Below are 23,062 nucleotides of genomic sequence, written 5' to 3'. Positions count from 1 at the left end.
CCTCCTATATACAAATACAATTTCAGGTCTGAGTACAAATGTTAACAGATATTTGGGAGAACTCAGACTGAAAGCCAAAATCTAATTCCATAAAGCCTTCAATTCCTCTTAGAGAACAAAACTGAACTACTGACAGTCCCAGCGTGGACAGATCTCATGAGTGAAAACAACCATTTCAGGCCAAACATTCCACAACTATGTTTCTATATTTGCAAAATGACACGTGACTGAGATGAGGAGGGACTTGTGGTTGGCAGGGATCAGGAATGGTGGGAAGGGTGAGTATGCGGACAGGACAAGTGAGTGAGGTCTGCATGGTAACAATGCTCTGTGTTGAGGTTGTGTTGATGGCTACATGAATCAACACATGACAAACGGCACATCCTAAACACACTGGCACTGACTCTCTAATTTACTAGTTTTGATATTGTACTATAGAAGTCAAAACAATCAAGGAAAAGTATGTGAAGCACACAGGGAACCTCTACTAGCAACTTCTTCTCAACCTATACTTGTTTCAAAATAGAAAGATTTAAATCCTAAATTCCTATTGGAGGAAAAAAGGTTTGTGTGTAGGAAATGTCTTCTTTAAAAGATGGCTGGAGCTGGGCGTTGGTGGCGCTCGCCTTTAATCCCAGCACTCGGGAGGCAGAAGTAGGTGTATCTCTTTGAGTTCGAGACCAGCCTGGTCTACAAGAGCTAGTTCCAGGACAGCCTCCAAAGCCACAGAGAAACCCTATCTCGGGGGAAAAAAAAAAAAAAGATGGCTGGAGAAGTACCTCAGAAGGTAAGAACACTTGTTGTGAAAGTAAGAGGATCTGCGTTTGGATCCCCAGCACCCACATAAAAGCCAGGCATGGCCGCACAAGCCAGTAACCCTACTGTTGAGGATGAAGACAGACAGATCCCAGTAAATAGCTCAGCAGCTGGTCAGATTAGCCAAACACCAAGCTCCAGTTCAGGGAAATGGTGCAGTGGTTAGGAATACTTGCTCTTGGTCAGGCGCTTTAATCCCAGCACTCAGGAGGCAGAAACAGGAGGATCTCTCTGAGTTGATGCTAGCATGGTCTACAAAGAACTCCAGACAGCCAGGGTGATTACTTGCTCTTAACTGGCTGCTCTTGTAGAGGACCCAAGTTCTGCTCCCAACACCCACATCAGGCAGCACCTCTAGCCTCTATGAACACCTGCATTCAAGTAACACCCAGACACAGACACATTGTGGTGGTTGGAATAAGAATGGCCCGCATAGGCTCATAGATTTGAATGCTAGGTTACCATGGGAGCAGCACTATTTGAAAGGGTTAGAAGTGTGGCCTTGTAGGAGGAAGTGTGTCACTGGGGGGTGGGCGTTGAGATTTCAAAAACCCATGACAAGCCCAGAATCTCTCAGACTGTAGCTCTCAGCTCCTTCTCAGCACCATTTCTGCCGGCCTGCCACCACGCTTCTCACTATGATCATCAACTAAACCTCTGGAACTGCAAGCAAGCCTGCAATTAAACACTTTCTTTTATGAGAGGTGCTTTGGTTACAGTGTCTCTTCACAGCAATAGAACAGGGATCAAGACATACATAGTTGCAGATAACAAAATAAATATATAAAAAAAAATTTAGAGTCCGTCTATATAGGGAGTTCTAGGCCAGTCCGAGACTATCACAAAAATAAAAAATATTCTGTGATATTTCTCAAGAAAGTAGGAATTAAATTTTGAAGGTTACTGTCACATGTTTGTTGCAATAACTGCTGGCAAGGTATTCTATACAACATAATGTATCAAATTCAATGTACTAATGGTTAGTTAACTGTTTATTTTAAAAATGACACACACATACAAGTTGCAATATAATAACCCAACAACAGAAGAGTGTCACACTATGTAAAATGCAAACAGGAAGGTATTGGAATGGGGCACTTCCAATGGAGCTCTCCAGACCTAGCCTCAGAGCATCTCAGTATAACTATGCAAGGTAACAGATTAACAGGAACCCAGCAAGAGATTCCTCCTGCTTGTTAGTTACCTGACTTTTTAACCATACAAACATATCTTACACAAACGTAACATTACTGAGAACCAGAAAATATATATATAAAGTCAAAATTCTACAGTACATGAGTAATTTTAGCCAATATTTTCTAATATCTACTGAAATGATCAACTTTGCAAAGGTGCTTCTGTACAAATTTTATAAATAGGGGCTAGGAAGATAGTTCAATGGGTAGACTTTGTTACACAGGCATGAGGACCTGAGTTCAGATGCCAACATCCATGTAAAAGCTGGGCACAGCAGTGCAAGTCTGCAACCCCAATGCTAGAGAGACGGGGAAGCAAAGACAGTATTTGAAGAGCCTACTGGCCACCAGCCTTGCCAATCAATGAGCTCCAGATTCAGTAAAATACCACGTCCCCAAAATAAGAAAAATTAGAGAAAAACAGAGAAGACACCCAACATCAACCTCTTGCCTCCATGAAAATGCTCACTCACATGCATATATAAAAAGACTACTTCCAACAGACGGTGGTGGCCCATGCCTGTAATTCTAGCTCTTGGGAGGCAGAAGCAGGCAGATTTCTGAGTTCAAGGCCAGCATGGTCTGCAGAAGGAGTTCCAGAACTAAACAGAGAAACCCTGTCTCAGGGTGAAAAAATCAAAAGGACCACTTCCAAGTTGTTTCCTGTCCTCTAAAAGGAGTAAGAAACATAGACTATATAATAAATGAAGCCCTTCCTCGCTGAAAGCAGCACTTCCCACTTTTACACACAGCACTGAGTGAACACCAGTGTGGATACAATTTCCTCCTTCATTTGTAATATTTACTTGGGACAGGATCCCAGACCTGAGATTAGAGGATCAGAGGTCAGAATGAGCCTCCAACCAGCTTCTACCTGCCTACTGACACCACAGTGGGCTCACATCTCCAGCTTCAACGCCAAAATGGCTAAACTTTTATCCTGGCAAGTAATCTGGGTTTTGTTTCAGTTTGCTTTGGTTTTTTGAAACAAGGTTCCTCTGTTCAGCTTTTGGAGCCTGTCCTGGAACTTGCTTTGTAGACCAGGTTGGACTTTTCTTAAAACTATTTCTGTTCTGAAGGATTTGTCTCATACACTTAGGGTTTGTTGTTTTTTTGGTGTTTTAGGGGTTTTTTTGTTTGTTTTTTGTTTGTTTGTTTGTTTGTTTGTTTGTTTGTTTTTTCAGACAGGGTTTCTCTGTAGCTCTGGAGCTTGTCCTGGAACTCTTCTGTAGACCAGGCTGGCCTTGAACTCACAGAAATCCTCCTGCCTCTGCCTTCCAAGTGCCAGGATTAAAAGCGTGCACTACCACCGACCAGCTTAATATGAATCACTCATTTTCTTTTTCCCCTTTTTTCCCCCAGGAGCTGAGAACCAAAAAGGGCCTACCACTGAGCTAAAAACCCCAACTCCTTAATCTGGATTTTGTTTCCTTTGTTTGTTTTGATACATGGTCTCTGGATAGCTGGAAATCACTATGTAGACCAGGCCACCAGTAAACTCACATACTAAGTATCTGGGACAGCCTGGTCTACATAGTGAGTTCCAAAACAGCCAGAGCTATGTAAAGAGACACTGAGAAAAAAAAAAAAAAAAAAAAAAACCTAAGTAAAACAAAAATAAAAATTTCCCTTACCAACGTTTACTTTTCCATGACTTTTCACAAGTCATGTACTCTTTGGGGCCTTTGTTTGCACATTTCTCAATTTCTCAAATGGGAAGATTATCAATTTCTCAAGAACTCAGGAAAATCAAAATTAAACATATAGGGACCATTTCTTATACATGATAAGAAACTGCTTGGTTTGGCATGGTGAGAATACAAGGAACATTTGCACATATTGCAAAGGTTGAGTACATTTTATAGACAGTGTCCATAAAAAATCACATATTCAGGGCTGGGGAGATGGCTCAGTGATTAAGAGCACTGGCTGCTCTTCCAGAGGACCCAGGTTAAATTCCCGGCATGGCAACTCATTACTGTCTATAACTCCAGTTCCAGATACACATACAGACAAAACATCAATGCACATAAAATAAAAATAAATTAAAAAAATTTTTTAAAGAATCACAAGTTCTCATACTCCTAAACCCAGGAAGCCAACTCTCAAGAAAAGGTGTGAAAACAAAGGCAACAACAAGCAAGAGTGTTTATTATCAGGTGGATTATAAGGACAAAGAATGAACCAGAGGCTGCTGCAGCCTCATCAGTTCAAGACATAACTTGACTGTCACAGAAAAGCCACACAAGGGACATCTGTCATGACTGGAGCCACTGCATTAACAGTAACTTGGGAAGACAGCCATGCTCCGGGGGTAGGGAAACAACTTTGTGACAAGCATGTTCAAATTCTTTTGTGTGTGTTTGTCTGTTTGTTTGCTAGGGTTTTAAATTTTATTTAATTTTACATATGTTGAGTGTTTTGAATATATGTATGTTTGTGCCTGGTGGTCACAGAGGTCAGAAGAGGGTGTTGATCCCCTAGGACTAGAGTTAGAGGAGTTTTTGAGCCACCATGTGGGTGTTGGGAATCAAACCCAGATCCTCTGCAAGAGCAACACATGCCCTCTTCCCACTAACCCTATCTCCAGCCCCCCTTGAAAATTATTTGTTAAAGGGGAAAAAAAAATGATTTATGTGTTATAAGCACCTGTGTTTCTCAGTATAATAAAAGGTAAGCACACTAACTCACCATTACTCCAGAAAGGGCCCATCACATTCCTCTATACTATCTGGCCTTGTATCTGCTTTGTCTTTTAGAAATGTCCAAAGATAACAAGGATAGCTCTAATTCTAATTTAAGACCCAAAACACTGCAATTCTATTGCAAGGTTCACAGAAAGGCCACTGACTATTAATGAAACATGTCTAAATTATGGTCCATGTACCACAGGAGTATGTAGCACGGCTTGGTAAGGTATAAAATAAAAATACCTAATTCTTTTTTAATGTTTTGACACAAAGGAGTAAGGAGGCAAAAAAAGAAAAGAAAAAGAAAAAAAATTAGTATGTCAAACACCTCAGCCTCAAGCCCCAGTTCTACATAAATGAAACATGATTTATATTATCCAGGCCACTGAGCTGTGCAAAACAGCCCAGCAGGAGGACATGGGAAGGCACCCTGACCCTCCACCCGCAGGCTCCTGGAATCATTCTACTGAGATGCAGCAACAGCCAGGAAAAGGATTTCCACACAATGAGCACTCAGAGTGTGCATCTTATTGGTCTCAATTTGCAGCCACAGCAAACAGGAAAGAGCATTTCAGAGCTTCCCAGACACACTGCTAAGGAAAATACTCTGGCACTTGTAGACTGTAACTATTTATCTAGATGTTAAAAGGACTCACTCTCAATTCTCCTTGAGGGAGTGAGGGTGACGGGACACACGGAGACAGGAATGTCAACATTCATGCCCACATGCTCACCTGGTAAATGCCTGTCACAGCAGGAAAGACATCAACCCAATCTGTCACTAGGCACCACAGTAACATAGGATTTTTCACATTACAATTTCTTTGAAATTGGCAAATAAAAATTTAAAAAAGAAAATTCAAACCTTAAACTTCAATTAGGTAATTTTTAAAAATCTTCAGAAAAGGGTTCCATCTTTTAAACATACCATGCCTACAATCTTCGTCAGCTTGCCCGTAGTTTTTCTACAAAAAGAAAGGAGAAGACACAAGGTAAAATGACGTGGTCCCGTGACCTCTGAGGGCTGCCTCCTCAGCACGAATCACACACCCCAGCGCTTTTCCTCCCACTCTCACAGCACCCACCAGCTCCTCCTGCAACACCTCTTCCTCTGCCAATGGTTTACAGAGTTCCCATTGTCAAACCCTCTCCTCACACCTGTTCCCCCGAGACACTGCCCCTTTCTAAAGCCAACCGACCACCTGTCTCCATGAGGACATTGCCCACCAAGCTTCTGCTCTCCCACACCTTTTGATGGTCACCTTTCCACTGATTCCTTCCCAAACAAACATGCTGCTAGTTTTCCCAACTTAACCATTCTGACTGGGCTGGAGAGATGGCTCAGAGGTTAAGAGCACTGGCTGCTCATCCAGAGGTCCTGAGTTCAATTCCCAGCAACCACATGGTGGCTCACAACCATTTGTAATGAGATCTGATACCCTCTTCTGGCATACATGCAGACAGCACTGATACCTAAAAAAATACGTAAATAAAAGAAAAAAGAAAAACATTCTGACTGAGCCATGTGGTTCACGCCTTTAGCCCCAGTACTCAGTCTCGGTGAGTCTGAGCCAGCCTGGTCCCAAGACATGCAGAACTACACAGAGAAACCCTGTCTTAGAGCTGCGGGTGGGGGTGGGACACGTCTTGTGATTTCACTTCCTCCACTGGTCCTTTTCTTTGGTGCCTCATGTGGCAGAACTTTTCACAGAGTTAGCTCTGCACACTTGTAAACCCTCATCCAAGAGACAGAAGCAGGAAGATGATGAGTTGGACTCCAGCCTGTTCCATATAGAGAGGATCAGGCCAGCAGTGCTACACAGTGGGACTGTCTGAAGACAGAAAAGTATAGAAAGAGTTCCTTCCCCAATTCTCCCAGGTTCTCTTTAAGTCAGACAGCCTTAAGCTACTCTCATCAATCACCAGTGACCTCCACTGCTCCAGTGTGACCTGCACCACTTATTACAGACACACCGTCACATCTCGAGAGATAGCCACTGACATGAGTGAATGGTATTTCATTTTCTTCACCTAGCTGCATGGACCATGGCTCTCTCACCTTACTACCCGCTATTCCTCAGATGGTCCGTGTTCCTTCTCCCCAACCTCTCAACACCATAATCCCAGGTCCTTAGCCCTCTCCCTGGTGACCTGCACCAAGCCCTGGATGCTAACTAACATCTCACCCCATAAATTCTTAATCCCTCTACCCTTGCACTCACTCTTCAGCTCCAGATAGACAGCTAGATGACACCTCAAACTCTGAAGGCTCAAAAACTAAACTCACAAGCCTGCTCCCTACATTCAACCTTTTCACTGCAGCTGAGGGAAACCCCATTTTTCTAAGGACTCAGTCAAAAAAAAAAAAAAAAATTAGGTCAGGGTTAGCAGCTTCACTTCACATGACAGAGCTCCCACATTCCCTGCATTCAGGGTGCCAGGAAACCTGCTCCTGTAGTAGACTTCTGTGTTGCTGGCAATACGAACAGAACTCTGCCACCTCAGCCCTTGACCATTCCAACAGTCCCCAGTGGGACCCTTGCATACACTATTCCTCCTTGTAGTCAGTCTACTTTCTTTTCTTTTTTGAGACAGGGTCTCTCTACACTGCCTGGCTGTACTGGAACTCTCTCTGTAGACCAGGCTGGCTTCAAACTCATGCTGATGCTCCTCCTGCTGCCTCCCAAGTGCTGGAATCAAAGGCGTATACCACACCTGTCACTTTTTTAACAGTCTATTTGGAACACCAGTCCAGTTCCTAGTGAACCAAATCCCACCGCTGCTCTGCTCCAGCTGTTGCAACAGCTCCCCATCTCACTCAGAGTAAGAACTCCTTTGAATGACTCAGAAGGTCCCACAAGACCCCACTGGCCCTAACCTTTTCCCTTTCTCCCTCACATACCCCACCCCAGTCACACTGACCAGTTGGGATGCCTCTGCCTTGGAGTCTCTTTCCTCTAGATTTCCACATGGCAAGCCCCCTTTTCTCCTTCTTCTCCTTAGGCTGACCTTGACCAACCTGCAGAAACTCCATCTCCAGCACCACTGCTCCCTGGTTTCTGAGCCCTTTAGCTTGCTGTCCCTAGTGTGCAGTTATCTACAGCAGCCACTAGTTCTATCATTCCTCTACTGATAGAGGACACTAACAGGAAGAAGGGACTGCTCTCTGTCTGTCAGACAGCATGTACTCAATCAATACGTACTAAATGGGTGAGTGTCACAGTACAATTTTCAAAGTTTAGAAACAGTTATTGCCACTGAGAATATTCAGCAATCACCAGGTACTTTTTTTTTTTTTTTTACTGTTCAGGCCCAAATTAGCTGATTTGTACAAGAAGTGGCCAGCATGTGGTTCTACACTGGTGGTGTGCTGATGGAGGATGTCCTTTTGTATACTGTGAATATGTTTCTCTTATTGGTTAATGAAAAAAGCTATTTTGGCCAATGAACAGGCACAAAATAGAGGCGGGACTACCAGACTAAGAGAAGGCTGGGAAGAATAAGGCAGAGAGTAGCCAGGGAGACATACTATGTAGACGCTGAAGGAGTAACATGCATTACAGGTAAGCTAGCCTCGTGGCAATATATAGTTTAATAGAAATGGGCTAATAATTAAGAGAGAGCTAGCCAATAAGAAGCGTGAGCCGGGCTGGAGAGATGGCTCAGAGGTTAAGAGCACTGACTGCTCTTCCAGAGGTCCTGAGTTCAATTCCCAGCAACCACATGGTGGCTCACAGTCATCTATAATGGGATCTGATGCCCTCTTCTGGTGTGCAGATATACATGGAAGCAGAATGCTGCATACATAATAAATAAATAAAATCTTTAAAAAAAAAAAGAAGAAGAAGCGTGAGCCATCGGCCAAATCGTTTATAATGAATATAAGCCTCTGTGTGTTTATCTGGGACTAAATAGCTGCAGGACCAGGCAGGACAGGAACTGTCTTCCAATGGCACCCAATGTGGCTGTAGGACCAGGCAGTATACCGACAGCACTCACTCACCAGTTGCAGGAACGAGGCAATTCTGTAGAGAAGACTCTCGATCTTGATGCGCTCTGTCTCTGATGGACACGGCCCTGCAGCGTCTGCCATGGAGTGCTGGCCAAGAGAAAGCAGGGCCTCTGTGCAGTGCTGGAGGGCCATGTCATAGTCCTGCCTCTTCAGTGACTCACATGCTTCTTCACATGACTTTTCAGCTCTTCTGTCTTCCATGACTCAGGGACAAGAATCCTAAACATGAGAGAAGAGTGGATATGATTTAAAGACTTAGTATGGAGCTGGAAAGATGGCTCAACAATTAAGAGCACTTGCTGCTCTGGCAGAGGACCCAAACTCAAAACCTCGGTTCAGCTCCTGGGCAACTCATCACTATCTGTAATACCAGTTCCAGAGGACCTGATGGTTCCTCTGGGTACCTGCATGCATGTAGTGAACATACAGGAGTAGACAAATATGCAAAAACAAAAAAAAAGGCTTTTTAAATCATAAATGACCTTAAGGTCATTTGTTTTTAAAAAAGGAATGAACCACAGACTTAGTTATTATACCACAGCCCCATCCCCATCCCCACCAACCTAATGCCCAGTGAGCATCTCCTTCAGTGAGCCTCCAGTCATGGCAGCTGAGCAGCAGCTATGGACAGTGTAAAATCTAACACATATTCTGATGTCTTTACTAAGCTCCAGGCTGCAATACCCACCATAAGCAGCCAGGATCAAATTCTTTATAAGTGAAACAAATGAATGCCACAAAGGACAAATAAATAGAAGATTCCATGTTTGTGACCAAGGAGCAGAAATGTTCCCTTCAAATGTCAGCCTCTCAAGTCTTCACTTCTGCAGCTGCAGAAAATCAAAGCCCATATAGCGTAGGATCTTTTCTTTCACACCCTTAAAAACTAGCCAAAGTTCAAGCTGGGCATTACTTCAACTCAGCCCAGAGGGCTAGTCCCTAGGCTAACAGCCTCACACGAAGAGATGGAGTGTGAGGTCAACCGCTTTCCAGGATTGCAAGTTGGTGGAGAGAGGAACCAAAGCCCAAGTTGACAAAGATCAGACTCATTCCATCTGAAGCCTGAGCTGGCTCAAGAGGTGAACAAGAGTTCACCCTACACATGACAGCAGGAGCAAACTCCAGCTTTGCAGGGACAAGAGTTCAGCTGAACCAGAGGGCTCAGTGGGTAAGGCACCTGCCACCCAGCCTGATGGTGGCCTGTCAATCTCTGACAACCACATGGTAGAAGGACCAACCTCCACACATTTTCCTCTCACCTTTACATATGCTCACTCGCACTCATGCATGCGTGCGTGCGTGCGCGCGCGCACACACACACACACACACACACAAAGATGTAATTTTAAAATTTAAAAAGGAAGCATTCAGCTGAACTCAGAAAGGGGATAATCCATACATTGAACAACAAGGGGTAGGAGGAGCTATGGAACAAATTCCACAAGCTATGAGGTTCTGCCCACCAGTGATGGCACATGAAGGATAGGTTGTAAACAAAGTCAGAACCTATCAGAGACGCAATGGTGGAGCACCTGGCTAGCATGTACATGGTTCTGAATTTGATTCCTAAAACTATGAAAAAGGAAAGAGAAAAGGAGTAATCTATCAAGCATCAATCCTATGAAGAACTGGTCGCAGAAGAGATGACAAGCGCTGACCGCCAAGAGTGCACAGGAGCCTAGAGACAGAGAGATGGCTCAGCGGAAAACCCTGACAATTGGAGTAGGATCTTAGGGAGCCACGAAACAGGGAGAAGCAACTCTCAGGGAGTTGTCCTCTGACCTCACTCGTGCTCTGTGTCAGGTGTGCACACCTCCATACACCGGAAAATAAATAATCTTTTTTAAAATAGGTTTTTGAAATTAACTAAAACCCAAGCAGCTGGGCACACCTGTGAGAGGTTTTTCTTGGCTGGATTATTTGCGGTGTGAGACCCACCCTAAATCTGGATCAACTGAGGTGAGAGGACACACCCTAACCCTGGGCCACACTTTCTGGTGACAGGAAGCGTTGCTTTCTGCCCACTTGCCCTCACTCCCACAGGCAAATTCATCTCTCCCACTGCTGAGGTAATCCTTTGCTGGTGCTAGAACCTACTTCTTCAGGATTCCAACTGAAGACTTCCTTGGACTCCAGCACCAGACCAGGACTGCTAAGACAGCCAGTCTCGAGACTGCTGGATCCCTGTCCTTTCCATTGCTGAACTATTTGAACAACATCCTGGAAGCCTCTCTAATAAGTCCAAGTGTTCATTCTATCGATTCTGTTCCTTTACAGAACCCTTACTAATACACAAGTTATTTTTTTAAAAATGGGGAAAGACCGGACGTTGGTGGCGCATGCCTTTAATTCCTATCTCAAAAAACCAAATTATATACCATGAAAAGAAAAAGAAAGAAAGAAAGAAAGAAAGAAAGAAAGAAAGAAAGAAAGAAAGAAAGAAAGAAAGGGACAGTAGTCAGTGCTCCTTTGTGGTCCCTGCCTTGACTTCTCTCAAATGTTGACTGTTATCTGTTAAGTGTGGGATAAAACAAATCCTTTTCTTTCCTGAATTGTTTTTGGTCAAGAGTGTTTTATCTCAGCAATAGAAAAACAACCTAGAATCACTACTCAATAATAATAATAATAATAATAATAATAATAATAATAACAATAATAATAAATAAAATAAAGTCCTAGAATAAACTCCTAGAACCACAGGAAAGAAAACAGACAAATCACAGATCCCAGTTAGTGAACACTCCCCAAAAGCTCACAACCCACACCTAGACAATACTATAGACAGAAGTAGCAATATAAGGAAAAGCTAATATTGCTTAAGCTGAAAGCTGTTCTCAGGAAAGAACACAACTCAGTGATGCAGAACACAAACTGAGTCACAGGCCCCACGTTAAAAGCTCACCGGGCTGCCACTCACTACAGGAGCAAGTGACTTAACCCTGGAAATAAACCACGAATACCTCCCTCCAATGCTTACTCTGTGAAGTGCTTAAAATCATACTTGCAAAATTTCCACTTGTATAAAATTGAAATCACTTAACACTTAATACTGTCAGGCTAGAGAGATGGTTCAGAGGTTAAGAGCACCCAGGTTCAGTTCCAAGCACCCATATGGCAGTTTATAACCATCCATAACTCTACTTCCAATTACATATTTACAGGCAAAACACTCATTATGGTAGCTAAGAGTAATTGGCTCCCATCTCATAGAGAACGACATTATTAGGTGTGACTTGATTGGAGTAGGTATGGCCTTTTTGGAGGAAGTGTGTCACTGTGAGGGTGGGCTTTGAGGTTTCCTATGCTCAACATACTGCCCAGTATCTGAGTCTACTTCCTGTTGCCTTCTGATAAAGATGTAGCCAGCATCATGTCTGCATGCATGCTGCCATGTTCTCTATGGTGACAATGGACTAAACCTCTGAAACTGTGAGCTGCCACCTCAATTAAACGTTTTCCTTTAAGAGCTGCGTGGTCATGGTGTCTCCTCACAGCAATAGGAACCCTAATTAAGACACTCATATGTATACTAAACTAAATAAATTTTTACAAAGAAATGCAGATTTCCAGCACTTGGGAGGCAGAGGCGGGTAGATTTCAATGAGTTCAAGGCCAGTCTGACCCACATAGAGTCTTGAAAAGACAAACAAAAACCCTAAATTATAAAACAAATTCAATACTATTGTTAAAGAAACTAAGTATCACCCTGTGTGACAACTTCACCTACTTGAGAAAGGAATGATTTTCATCCCAATAAATAGGTAATGAATACAGAAGCAAGGCCACTGCCTCCACAGACATTGTACTCACATGCACAAACCCACATATGGACACATACATACACAAATAATTAAAAACACAGTAAGAACAGAGAAATCCTGTCTTGGGAAAAAAAAAAAAAAAGAATAGAATAAGAAGAGCCAGGCATGGTACTGCATGCCTTTAATACAAGTAGTCAGGAGGTAGAGACAGGTGTATTTCTATGAGTTCAAGGCCAGTTCCAAGACAACCAGGGCTACATAACAGAGAAACCTTGTCACAAAAAGAAAATAATAATAATACAATAAGAAAATATCTATCACAGAAATAAAACTAAAAGCTATGATTAGATTAACAAACACTCAAGAACAGATGAGTTTAAAGTGTTGGGAGGGGAGCTAGAGAGACAACATGGCAATTAAGAGCACCTGCAGTTCTTCCAAAGGGCCCAAGTTTGGTTCCTAGTGTATACACATCAATCCTGGTATCTGGCACATGCTTATAACCTCGGCTCCACAGAAAGCTAAGACAGGAGGATCCCTGGAGCTGCAGCTTCACAGCCTAGCCAGGAAAACACAAGCACCAGGTTCAGGACAGACAGAGAGTGACAGCACACCTCCTCACCCATGCACAGGGACACACGTGGACATGCGCACAGCTGACATCCAGGTCAACAACTGTTCTATCTGGATACCTCAAGACAATAAGAACCATATTTATACAAAAACCTATATAAAAACATTTACAGCCATTCTAATCGCTAAAAATGAAATGGAAACATATTTTACCAGTGAATAAGTAAACAAACTGTAGCACTCCCACAGTGGGAAACTACTCCAGCGGTGAAAAAGAACAGCCTACAGCAACTTGGGTGAAAGCAATGGCTCAGCGGGTAAAGGTACTTGCCATCAAACTTGAAGAGACCGGCTATGTGATCCCCGGAGTCTACATGGCAGAAGGGGAGAACTGACACCCAAAATTGAATTTAGACACCTCTAAATTCAAACAGGAACATGCAAGCATACACACACATGCACACAAGAGTGAGCACACACACACACATACACACACACACTAAATAAATGTATTAATAATAGAAAGCAGTCATAGAGCTTGCATACTGAATGGTCACAATGACAAGCCAGGGGAAACACAACAATAAAAGTACAGCATAAATGAGCCTGAGACTGAGCCTGAAGGATGGCACTGTTCTTTTTTTTTTTTTTTTTAATAAAGTTTTTTTGTTGTTGTTGATGTTTGCTTTATAATGTGTTCAAGTGAGCATGTGAATGCAGGTGCCCATGAGGCCAGAGGTATCAGATCTTGTGGGAGCCCAAGTTATAGATGGTTGTCAGTTGCCTGACGTGAGTGCTAGGAATTGAACCCATGTCCTCTGTAAGAGCACCAAGTGCTCTTAACCACTGAGCTAGCTCTCAAGGCCTGACACTGTTCTTAATACTTACTACATACTGATATATGGATAAATCCTATGTGCATTATTAAAGCAATGAAACTATTCACCAAGAGGAAGTCATTTTTGTCAGGCACTAGTGGCACACACATTCCAGCACTCAGGAGATAGAGGCAGGTGAATCTCTGTGACTTTGAGACTAGACTGGTCTACTGAGCAAGTTTCAAGACAGTCAGAGCTACACAGAGAAACCCTGGGTGTGGAGGGGGGGTCAATTTTACTGCATTAATTTTTAAAGTTGAAAAAAATTAAGGGTTAGGCATGGTGGCGCACGCCTTTAATCCCAGCACTCGGGAGGCAGAGGCAGGCGGATCTCTGTGGCCAGCCTCATCTACAGAGCCAGTGCCAGGACAGCCTCCAAAGCAAAACAGAGAAACCCTATCTCAAAAAAACAAACAAACAAATGAATAAATAAATGGAAAATACTCAAATTTCCCTTCCTCTTTGTGGGTTGAAAAGCAAGGATGCAGCCTCAGAAGGAGCATTTCCAAATAACCAACCATTGGAGGTCATCTGGCACAAAACATAGGATGCTTTTGAAGAATGCCATCATAGCTAGATGGCTGGTCTGGGTCCAAAGTAAATATTGGAAGAAAAATGAAATCAATGGTGCACCCAGTGTGGCAAAGCATTGCCAGTACCAGAAAATAGGAAGACATGGCTCTCCTGCATGCATCTGTCTGTGGCAGTAACTAACCAGAAATCTACCTTAAAATCATTTCAAGACCCTGATAGCCTTGAACTCACATATCTGCCTGTCTCTGCCTTCCGAGTGCTAGAATTAAAACTGTGCACTACCACCACCCAGTCCATAACTGATTCTTGAGGAGACCCCAAGATAACTTCACTTTTAGACTACATATCCATATGTACATACGTACGTATGTGTGTGTGTGTGTGTGTGTGTGTGTGTGTGTGTGTGTAAACAATAAATTCATAGAACTTGAAGACAAAATAATTACAAGTTTCTGGGGGCTGGAGAATGTAGTTGGTAGCCTGCCTGCCTAGCATTCATGATTTTGACTTCCACCACCACATAAAACCGAGCATGATGACACACACCTGTAATCCCAGCACTCAGGAGGTGGAGGCAGGAGGATAAGAAGTTCAAAGACATTCTCAGGTACACAGCAGAATTCAAGGCCAGCCTGCCTGGGTTATATGAAATCCTGTCTCAAACAGGGCTGATAAGGTAGCTCAAAAGACTTGATGACCTGAGTTCAATCTCCAGGACTCCAGGACTCCAGGACCAGGTTGGAAGGAGAGAACTGATCCTGCCAAGTTGTCCTCTGACCTCCATGTGGAGGCTGTGGCATGCACTGCCCACATACATGTATACATGCATGCATATTCACACATATATACATACATACACATAAACAATAAGTGTAGAAAACTATTAATAACTGGACATATTAAACAAAAAATTAATCATATTAAATATTTTAAAGTTTCTTGTAGTGATATATTGTTTATGATTTATTAAAGCCACTGGAGATCAAAATAGCAAAGCAGCCATACTAGTTAACCTGAGAAGCCAGACACACACCTTTCATCCCAGGACTCAGGATTAAGAGGTACACAGATCTGAGTCCAAGACCACCCTGGGCTACAGGAGAATGAATCAGACAGAGCTCATGCCTTTAATCCCAGGATTTGAGAGGTATAAAAGGTAGGCATTCAGTCTGCCAATTAGTCACATTGAGGAGAGCATAGCAGTGAGTGAATCTCAGGAGCAGTGAGTGAATCTCAGGAGCAGTGAGTGAATCTCAGGAGCAGTAAGTGAATCTCGGGAGCAGTCTGAGATCCCCCTTTGGTCTGAGCTGAGGTAGAAGAGCTAGTGGCCGGCTGCTTTGCTTGTCTGATCTCCAGTTTGAAGCTTGAACCCCAATATCTGTCTTTGGGTCATTTATTTATCGTGTTACAGTTTCTTCACAAAACAAAGAATACAGACATTTAAAAAAAATTGAAATCCACACTTTGAGCTAGCAATGTGCCTATAATTTGCTTAATACATTATTTTGTCTGTGGAATTTCCATTCTTATCCTCTATACTACAAAGTCAATGTGCTATTTCACAGAAAGGAATCCAGACTGACCCACATGACCTCCTGAGTGGCAGGGTGTGGCAGACACAAGAGAAAGCATGAGGTCTGCCAAGACACAGCTGGATCGGGACTAACCCAACCTGGAATCCACTATTGGGTACAACTGTCATGCTTCCTCTGGGAAGCACATGATTCCAAGATGCTCACCTAATCTCATTTCCTAGTACCTGGGACACTCACAATCTGGCCACAACCTAACTTTCTCAGCACCACACAATCCCTAAAGTGCAGTCGACCCTGACAACACTGCTACCCTGCCCACAGCACTATTCCCAACCTCTCTGGACCAACTGACATCCTGCCCTGCAAGCAATGACCTCCTCAAACCAGTCTTCCTTCCTATAGAATTATGAGCCTCTGACATCTTCACCTTGAAGGCAAAATACTTATCTGTAAATACTGACCATATAAAATACTTATCTGTCTGATACTACCATCTTACATAACCAGGCCAGCCACCACATTCACTAAAATTATTTAGTGAGTGTTTTAGGCGAACTGTCCAAAGAAATAACCTAGGATAACTCAAATACCAGGCATTCCAAGAATTGTCGTGTATGAATTCAGTTGTTACAAGAATGCCAGCCATAGGGAAGAACAGAGTATTAGCTTCTACATCGGCTGTTTTCCCCAGCTGGAATCTGTAATGGTTCTATGGAATACACAGGTAAAATACCATGCAAAGCAAAATTGTATTTATTGTACTGTACTTAGAATACAGCTAGACTTGCATTTTTCTCTTTTTCTCTAAAACACAAAATCATTGTGTAGACACACATACACGGAAGGAAGGAAGGAAGGAAGGAAGGAAGGAAGGAAGGAAGGAAGGAAGGAAGGAAGGAAGGAAGGAAGGAGGTGCCTGCTGCCAAGCCTGAGGATCTGAGTTCTACTCCTGTATCGACAGTAGAAGGAGCACTGGTTCCCATACATTCTCAGCAAATTGTCCACTGACGTATCCACCCACACACACAATAATAAATGTAAAAAAAAAAAAAAATAGTTTTAACTGCTAAACATACAAGAAGCATTAGAAGACTAAGCCTCTGAGAGAAAACTAGAAGAAACCAAGTCTATCAACTATATTCCACTGTGAATTCCCTCTTTCAAAGTGGTAATGCTTCTAAACTCCAAATGGATTTCAGTACAGCAAAGAAAAATGGTTTATTTTTCATGTTTACATGTTTATTTGAGACAGGCTCTTATATGCCATAACTCAGAGTAGCCAAGAATTCATAATGTAGCCCAGGCAGTAGAAACTCACAGCAATCCTCCTGCCTTGGCATGAACCACATCAGGACCACAGGGGGAAAAATTTTTGGTTTTTTGAGATAGGTTTTCTCTATGTAGCCCCAACTGTCATAAAATTCACTCTATAGACCAGGTTGGCTTTGAACTCACACAGATCCACCTACCTCTGACTCCAAGTGCTGGGATTAAAGGTGTATACCACCACCACTACCCAGTAGCAGAAATGTTTTAAATACATGAAAGAATACCTTGACAGACCTTCAATGATCTATTCTAGTTATATATTTTTTTAATTTAGGAGCTAAAATTGAGTAGGGCAATGATGGCACACACCTTTAAATCTAGCACTTGGGAGGCAGAGACCATTGGATCTGAGTTCAGGAACAGCCTGGTCTACAGACTGAGCTCCAGGACAGCCACGGCTACACAGGGAAACCCGATCTCAAAAAAAATTAAGAAGCTGAAATTGAGATTTTTTTTTTTTCACCCATCCCTGACTTTTCCTAGCTCATTCTTCAAAATCAATATCACCTTTAGTGGCCACCATCTACGTTTCAATAATCCCAAATTATTTCCTAAAGAGTTTGAGCCTCCTCCTAAACCAGGCAAAATGCAATTAAAATGCACCCACCTTGAGAAGGAAGCGAAGCATACTAAGAAGGATGTCTAGGGCTGGCAAGATGGCTCCATGGGTAAAGCACCTGCTGAAAGCTTGGCAAGGCCGCTTCCACATAAATGCACAACAGAGAGCAGCTTCAAAGCTGGCCTTTGACCTTTGACCTCCACTTGAGCACAGTAGCACAGACACCCACACAGATTATGCACAGTTTGGGGGTTTTATTTTAAAGAATGTATTCTAACAGAGATGGCTGCTTATTCTGAGGAGGTCTGTGGCCCACGATAACCTGGAACTTACATCTCCCAGGCTGGTTTCAAATTCCAGATCCTCCTGCCTCAGCCTCCTGAGTGCTGGGATTATTGGGGTATGCAAACATGCCTAGCTGAAAACTTTACTACAAAACAAACTTTCTAGCTAGCTGGCCACGATGGACACAACAGTAGACAAATGCTGAAGAGGGTACGGCAGGAAGATCATGAGTTTGAAGCCAATCTGGGGATTTATCACTGAAATTGCTTTCTGTATTACTAATATTTCTAAAGTTCACTGTTATAAAACCTCTTTCTTTGTATTTCATTTTTTTCCTCTCAGATTATCTGTATAGATATGCAACTAAATTATAGTTCAAAACAGCTGAGGTGAACAAATCAAAATGAAAGAGCCAACTCCATAATTAAAACAAGTGTGCTGAAGGGCATGATGGCACTTGCCCTAATCCCAGCTCTCGGGAGGCAGAGGCAGGCAGATCTCTGTGAGTTCAAGGCCAACCTAGAGTGAATGACAGTTGGGGCTACATAGAGAATACCTGTCTCAAAAAAACATGCCCAGCCCCCAGTGGTCCTGATGTGGTCTACAGAGCAAGTCCCAGGACAGCCACAGCTACACAGAGAAACCCTGTCTCAAAAACAAACAAACAAAAAAATTAAAATGGGAAGGTCTGGGTGGTAAAGTTGTAGTTTCTCTTAATTCATCTGCACTTTATAATTTTCAACAAGGAACAAGTTTTTTTTGTTTTTTTTTTTTTTGTTGTTTTTTTTTTTTTAAAGATTTTATTTATTTATTTATTATGTATGCAGTCTATACAGTCTTCTGCCTGCATGCCAGCAGAGGGCACCGGATCTCATTCAAGGTGGTTGTGAGCCACCATGTGGTTGCTGGGAAGTGAACTCAGGACCTCTGGAAGAACAGCCAGTGCTCTTAATGCCTGAGTCACCTCTCCAGCCCAAGGAACAAGTTTTATTGTGGCAAAAATAAAAGGGCTTAGCATCTCAAGATACTTAGCAAAACACAAAGCTGAAGCAAGAAGGAATTCTGCAGGTGCTCCTCCTTGCCTTGACTTAGGGTATTTGTCTTCCTCCTTTGTAGCTCCTACCCCTTGGGTTCTTTCTCAGTCTTCCTTAATAAATTTAAGAAGACCAGGAGCTGGAGTGATGGCTCAGTGATTAAAAGTGCCCTCTGTCACTAGCAGTCACCACAACACCAGCAATCTCGCTATACTTCTTACACCCTACTGCCTTCTAAAACCACCAACTTAGTTCAAGCCCTCAGCACCCTTCCTTTAGCTGATTCCCTCACACAATCCTGATCAGGGGCAGCATCACCTTCTGCTTCACTCCACTACTAACCCAGACCCATGGAATTAGGATGCAGTTTCAAGCCCCGCCCACCATGTCCACTCTAACCCAGGGTTCCTTCTACACTCTCTTCTTTCAATTTCTCATCTCCATGTGACTTACATGCACCCCTTCAGGCTAGACTGTCCCCTGATATCCCAAGAGGGCTAGGTCATTCCCCCACCAAGTCCCTAAGCACTTCATCTGTATTTGTTCTTTCCATTCTTGTTACCTGTATTCTCTTTACAAGACAGTTAGCTCCTCTCTAGAAGGAACTACATTTTCCTTTTGCTTCTATTTCTTAGAACAGAGTTTCTCAAAGAGTGTGCTGAGGCACAGACATGCCATGAATGAGTTAGGGATATCCTACCATAGTGGTATTCTCAACCACAAGGGACATCACATCAGAAGCCGGAGCCCCAAATGAGTAAGCCTCAAGCAGACTCCTCCTTCACCCCAGTATATACCTTCCAGATAAATAAAGTACTCAGGTGGCACAACCCTGTTGTAGATATGTGATGTGGGATGTCCTTCTGTACTCTGCAAATGTGTTCAAGAACTGGTTGATGATATGGCAGGACAGAATATAGCTGGGTGGGAAATCCAAGCAGAGATGGAGGGAGAAAGAAGGAAGAGACAAGAGAAGACGCTAGCAGCAGCAGAGGAAGCAAAACATGTGGAAAATAAGGTTATGCCATAATCATGTGGCAATCCATAGATTAATAGAAATGGGTTAATTTAAATGTAAGAGTTTGCTAGTAATAAGCCTGAGCCATCGGCCACACAATTATAATTAATAGTAAGCCCGAGTGATTATTTTGTAAGCGGCTGCAGGGCTGGCAGGCAGGACAGAAAAGCTCTGGCTACAGTTATGTCCAATACACACTTGCTAAGGTGGATCTTGGAATCACCAACTAACTATCCCCCTTCAGCCACAATCCCCAATATCACTTACCACTCAGACTATATCCTCACCTCAAGCTTTTTCACTGAGCTCGGTCTGGCTGTCTTCCTAACAATTATCCATTAGCTGGTTATACTTGCCTTACCATGCAAAGCCCACATCAGTTTTGATTATATAACAATGCAATAGAAAAAGACAAAGATGACTCAAATAGTTAAACACAACATTAAAGGTCAATGAGATACAAGAGCCTTTTATACTGCTAAATCAGATGAAAATGTTTACAGGAACATGGAGTTCTATCCAATTTACAGTGCCACAAGAAAATCTGTATTTGCTAGCAGTACAAATTGGCGTGACATCCTGGTGCCACAGTAAAACAACACACATCAAAATCCATAAAAACATTCATTAACATAAATATCCTTTAACATAATAGCATACTCCAAAATTTATCCTAAACATAGTCAGAAGATATACATGTGTGTAACCACACGGTAGCTCACAACCACCTATAGTGGAATCCAATGCCCTCTTCAGGAGTGTAGGTTTATATGCAAACAGAGCACTCACATACATACATACATACATACATACATACATACATACATCTTTTTTAAAGCTGACTAACTGAAAAATCATCCAGAAACATAAATAACTAATGCAAAAGACAGACATATATAAACTTGGCCATGCAGTTCAGTTGGGAGAGTGTTTTTCTATCACGCACTGGGCTCAGTTCCCATACCACATTAACTGGTGCGGTAACTACAACCTGTACTCAGGAGATGAATTCCAGGTCATCCGAGGCTACATAGAGTATCTGAAATCAGTGTAAATTGGATTAAATTATTTTTGCAAGCAAGCATTCCATGTATAAATTAAAATTGTAAAAAAATCTCCCCCCATTTTAGAGGGTTTTTTTTTTTTTTTGGTCTAGCCTTGGCTGTCCTGTAAACCAAGCTAGACTTGAACTCACAAATCTGTCATCCTTTGCCCCCAAGTGCTAGGATTAAAACATGCACCACCATGCTCGGCTTAAATTATGAAATTTATAAGATGAAATGTTTATCAACATCTAATAAGTTTTAAAGTATCAAATTATTAATATCATAATTTAAAGTAGACCGGTGCCTAGCTTCCTCCAGCAGCTGATGGGAACAGATGCAGAGACCCATAGCCAAACACTAGGCGGAACTCAGGGAAGGGAAGGAAGGATTGCAGGTGCCAGAGGGCTCAAGGATACCAGGAGAGCAGAGCCAACAGACTCAACTAAGCAGGACTCATAGGAGCTCAGAGACTGAAGCAGCAGTCATGGAGCCTGCATGGGTCTGCACCAGGTCCTCTGCATGTATGTTGTTGTTAGCTTGGGGTCTCTGTGGGATTCCTAACAGTGGGGGTCGGGGTGTCTCTGACTCTGACACCTGCTCTTAGGACCCTTTTCCTCCTCCTGGGATGCCTTGTCCAGCATTGATGAGGGTTTGTGCCTAGTTTTACTGTAATTTGTTGCACCATGTTTGGTTGATATCCCTAGGAGACCTGTTCTCTTCTAAAGGGAAACAGATGAGCAGTGGATCTTGGGGTGCAAGAGTGGTAGGAGAGAGTGGGTGGGAGAAGTGGAGGGAGGGGAGGTTGCAGTCAGGATGTATTGTATGAGAGAAGGATAAATGAAGAAAAAGAGAGTTCCAGGGGCTGAAAAGATGGCTCATCAGTTAAGAACATGCACTGCTCTTACAAAGGACCAGAGTTCTGGTCCCAGTGCCCAGGCCAGGTGGCTCACAGGTGCCTGTAACTCCAGGCAAGGAATCTGTCACTCAGGTTCTCTTCTGGCCTCTGTGGCCACCCCCACACAAATATGTACACACACTGTGCACGTACACACACACACAGAAACACAAACATAATAAACAAGATAAATGTAAAACAAAAAGAAAGCTCTAATACACCCAGCAAACAAGTGTCTGAGACTGGGAGCTAGGTCCTCAGAACACAACCACCCACCCCTCTGCTGGGCACTAACAGAGAATTGTGTGCACTCCTGGCCAGGACGACCATACCATGGCTACCTCCACCTCAGTTTCCCTTTTTTCTTTCTTTTGAAACAGGGTCAATCCTCCTGCCTCAGCCTTTCTAGTGTTGGATTAATTTATTAGATTGTTTTTGTTTTTTAGTTTTTTGGGTTTTCGAGACAGGGTTACTATGTTTAGCTTTAGAATCTGTCCTGGAACTTACTCTGTAGACCAAGCTGTCCTTGAACTCAGATCTATGTTAACAAAGTCCAAGAGAATAGACTAAGAAAATTGGCTAACTCTCTTTAGTTGGTAGGCATTTCAGAAAATGTAAGTAATCCGAAGGTCTGATGGTGTAAGTAAAGGCCGTATAGTATAACCCTTAGGGACAAAGTCTCACCTTTTGCTTCTACTGAAATATTCCCAGTATTTAAGTCCTCCAAACTGGTCATGTACATAATATACACTATGTATTTTATACAAGCGTATATATGTATGCATATGCATAGTCATCCATACCCCAGCATAAAGAGTAGAAAGCAGCTTAGTGTTTAGCCATCAGAACACAAGATGATTAGCACTTAAGAACACTCACAAAGAGGCTGACGGCACATCCC

At 42.8% G+C, this 23,062-nt stretch overlaps 1 protein-coding gene across 7 annotated transcripts in view; it reads right to left on the bottom strand.

The window, feature by feature from the left end:
* The window catches only part of Helz (helicase with zinc finger), a 128,380-nt gene that overhangs the window by 96,647 nt on the left and 8,671 nt on the right, over positions 1 to 23,062 (bottom strand). For 6 of the 7 annotated variants that reach the window (XM_027425844.2, XM_027425849.2, XM_027425847.2 and 3 more), the window contains 2 exons: positions 8,706 to 8,933; positions 5,631 to 5,667 (listed from right to left, as the gene is read on the bottom strand). In XM_027425844.2, the coding sequence (XP_027281645.1) occupies positions 5,631 to 5,667; positions 8,706 to 8,915 (247 nt within the window). In that variant the 5' untranslated portion in view covers positions 8,916 to 8,933. Of the gene's footprint in view, positions 1 to 5,567; positions 5,668 to 8,705; positions 8,934 to 23,062 lie in introns of those variants that run through there. The other variant, XM_027425848.2, reaches the window with a different exon arrangement.

The sequence above is a fragment of the Cricetulus griseus genome, chromosome 7 (assembly GCF_003668045.3).
Source record: "Cricetulus griseus strain 17A/GY chromosome 7, alternate assembly CriGri-PICRH-1.0, whole genome shotgun sequence".
Taxonomy (NCBI): Eukaryota; Metazoa; Chordata; class Mammalia; order Rodentia; family Cricetidae; genus Cricetulus; species Cricetulus griseus.
This window is presented reverse-complemented; position numbering and strand designations above follow the sequence as displayed.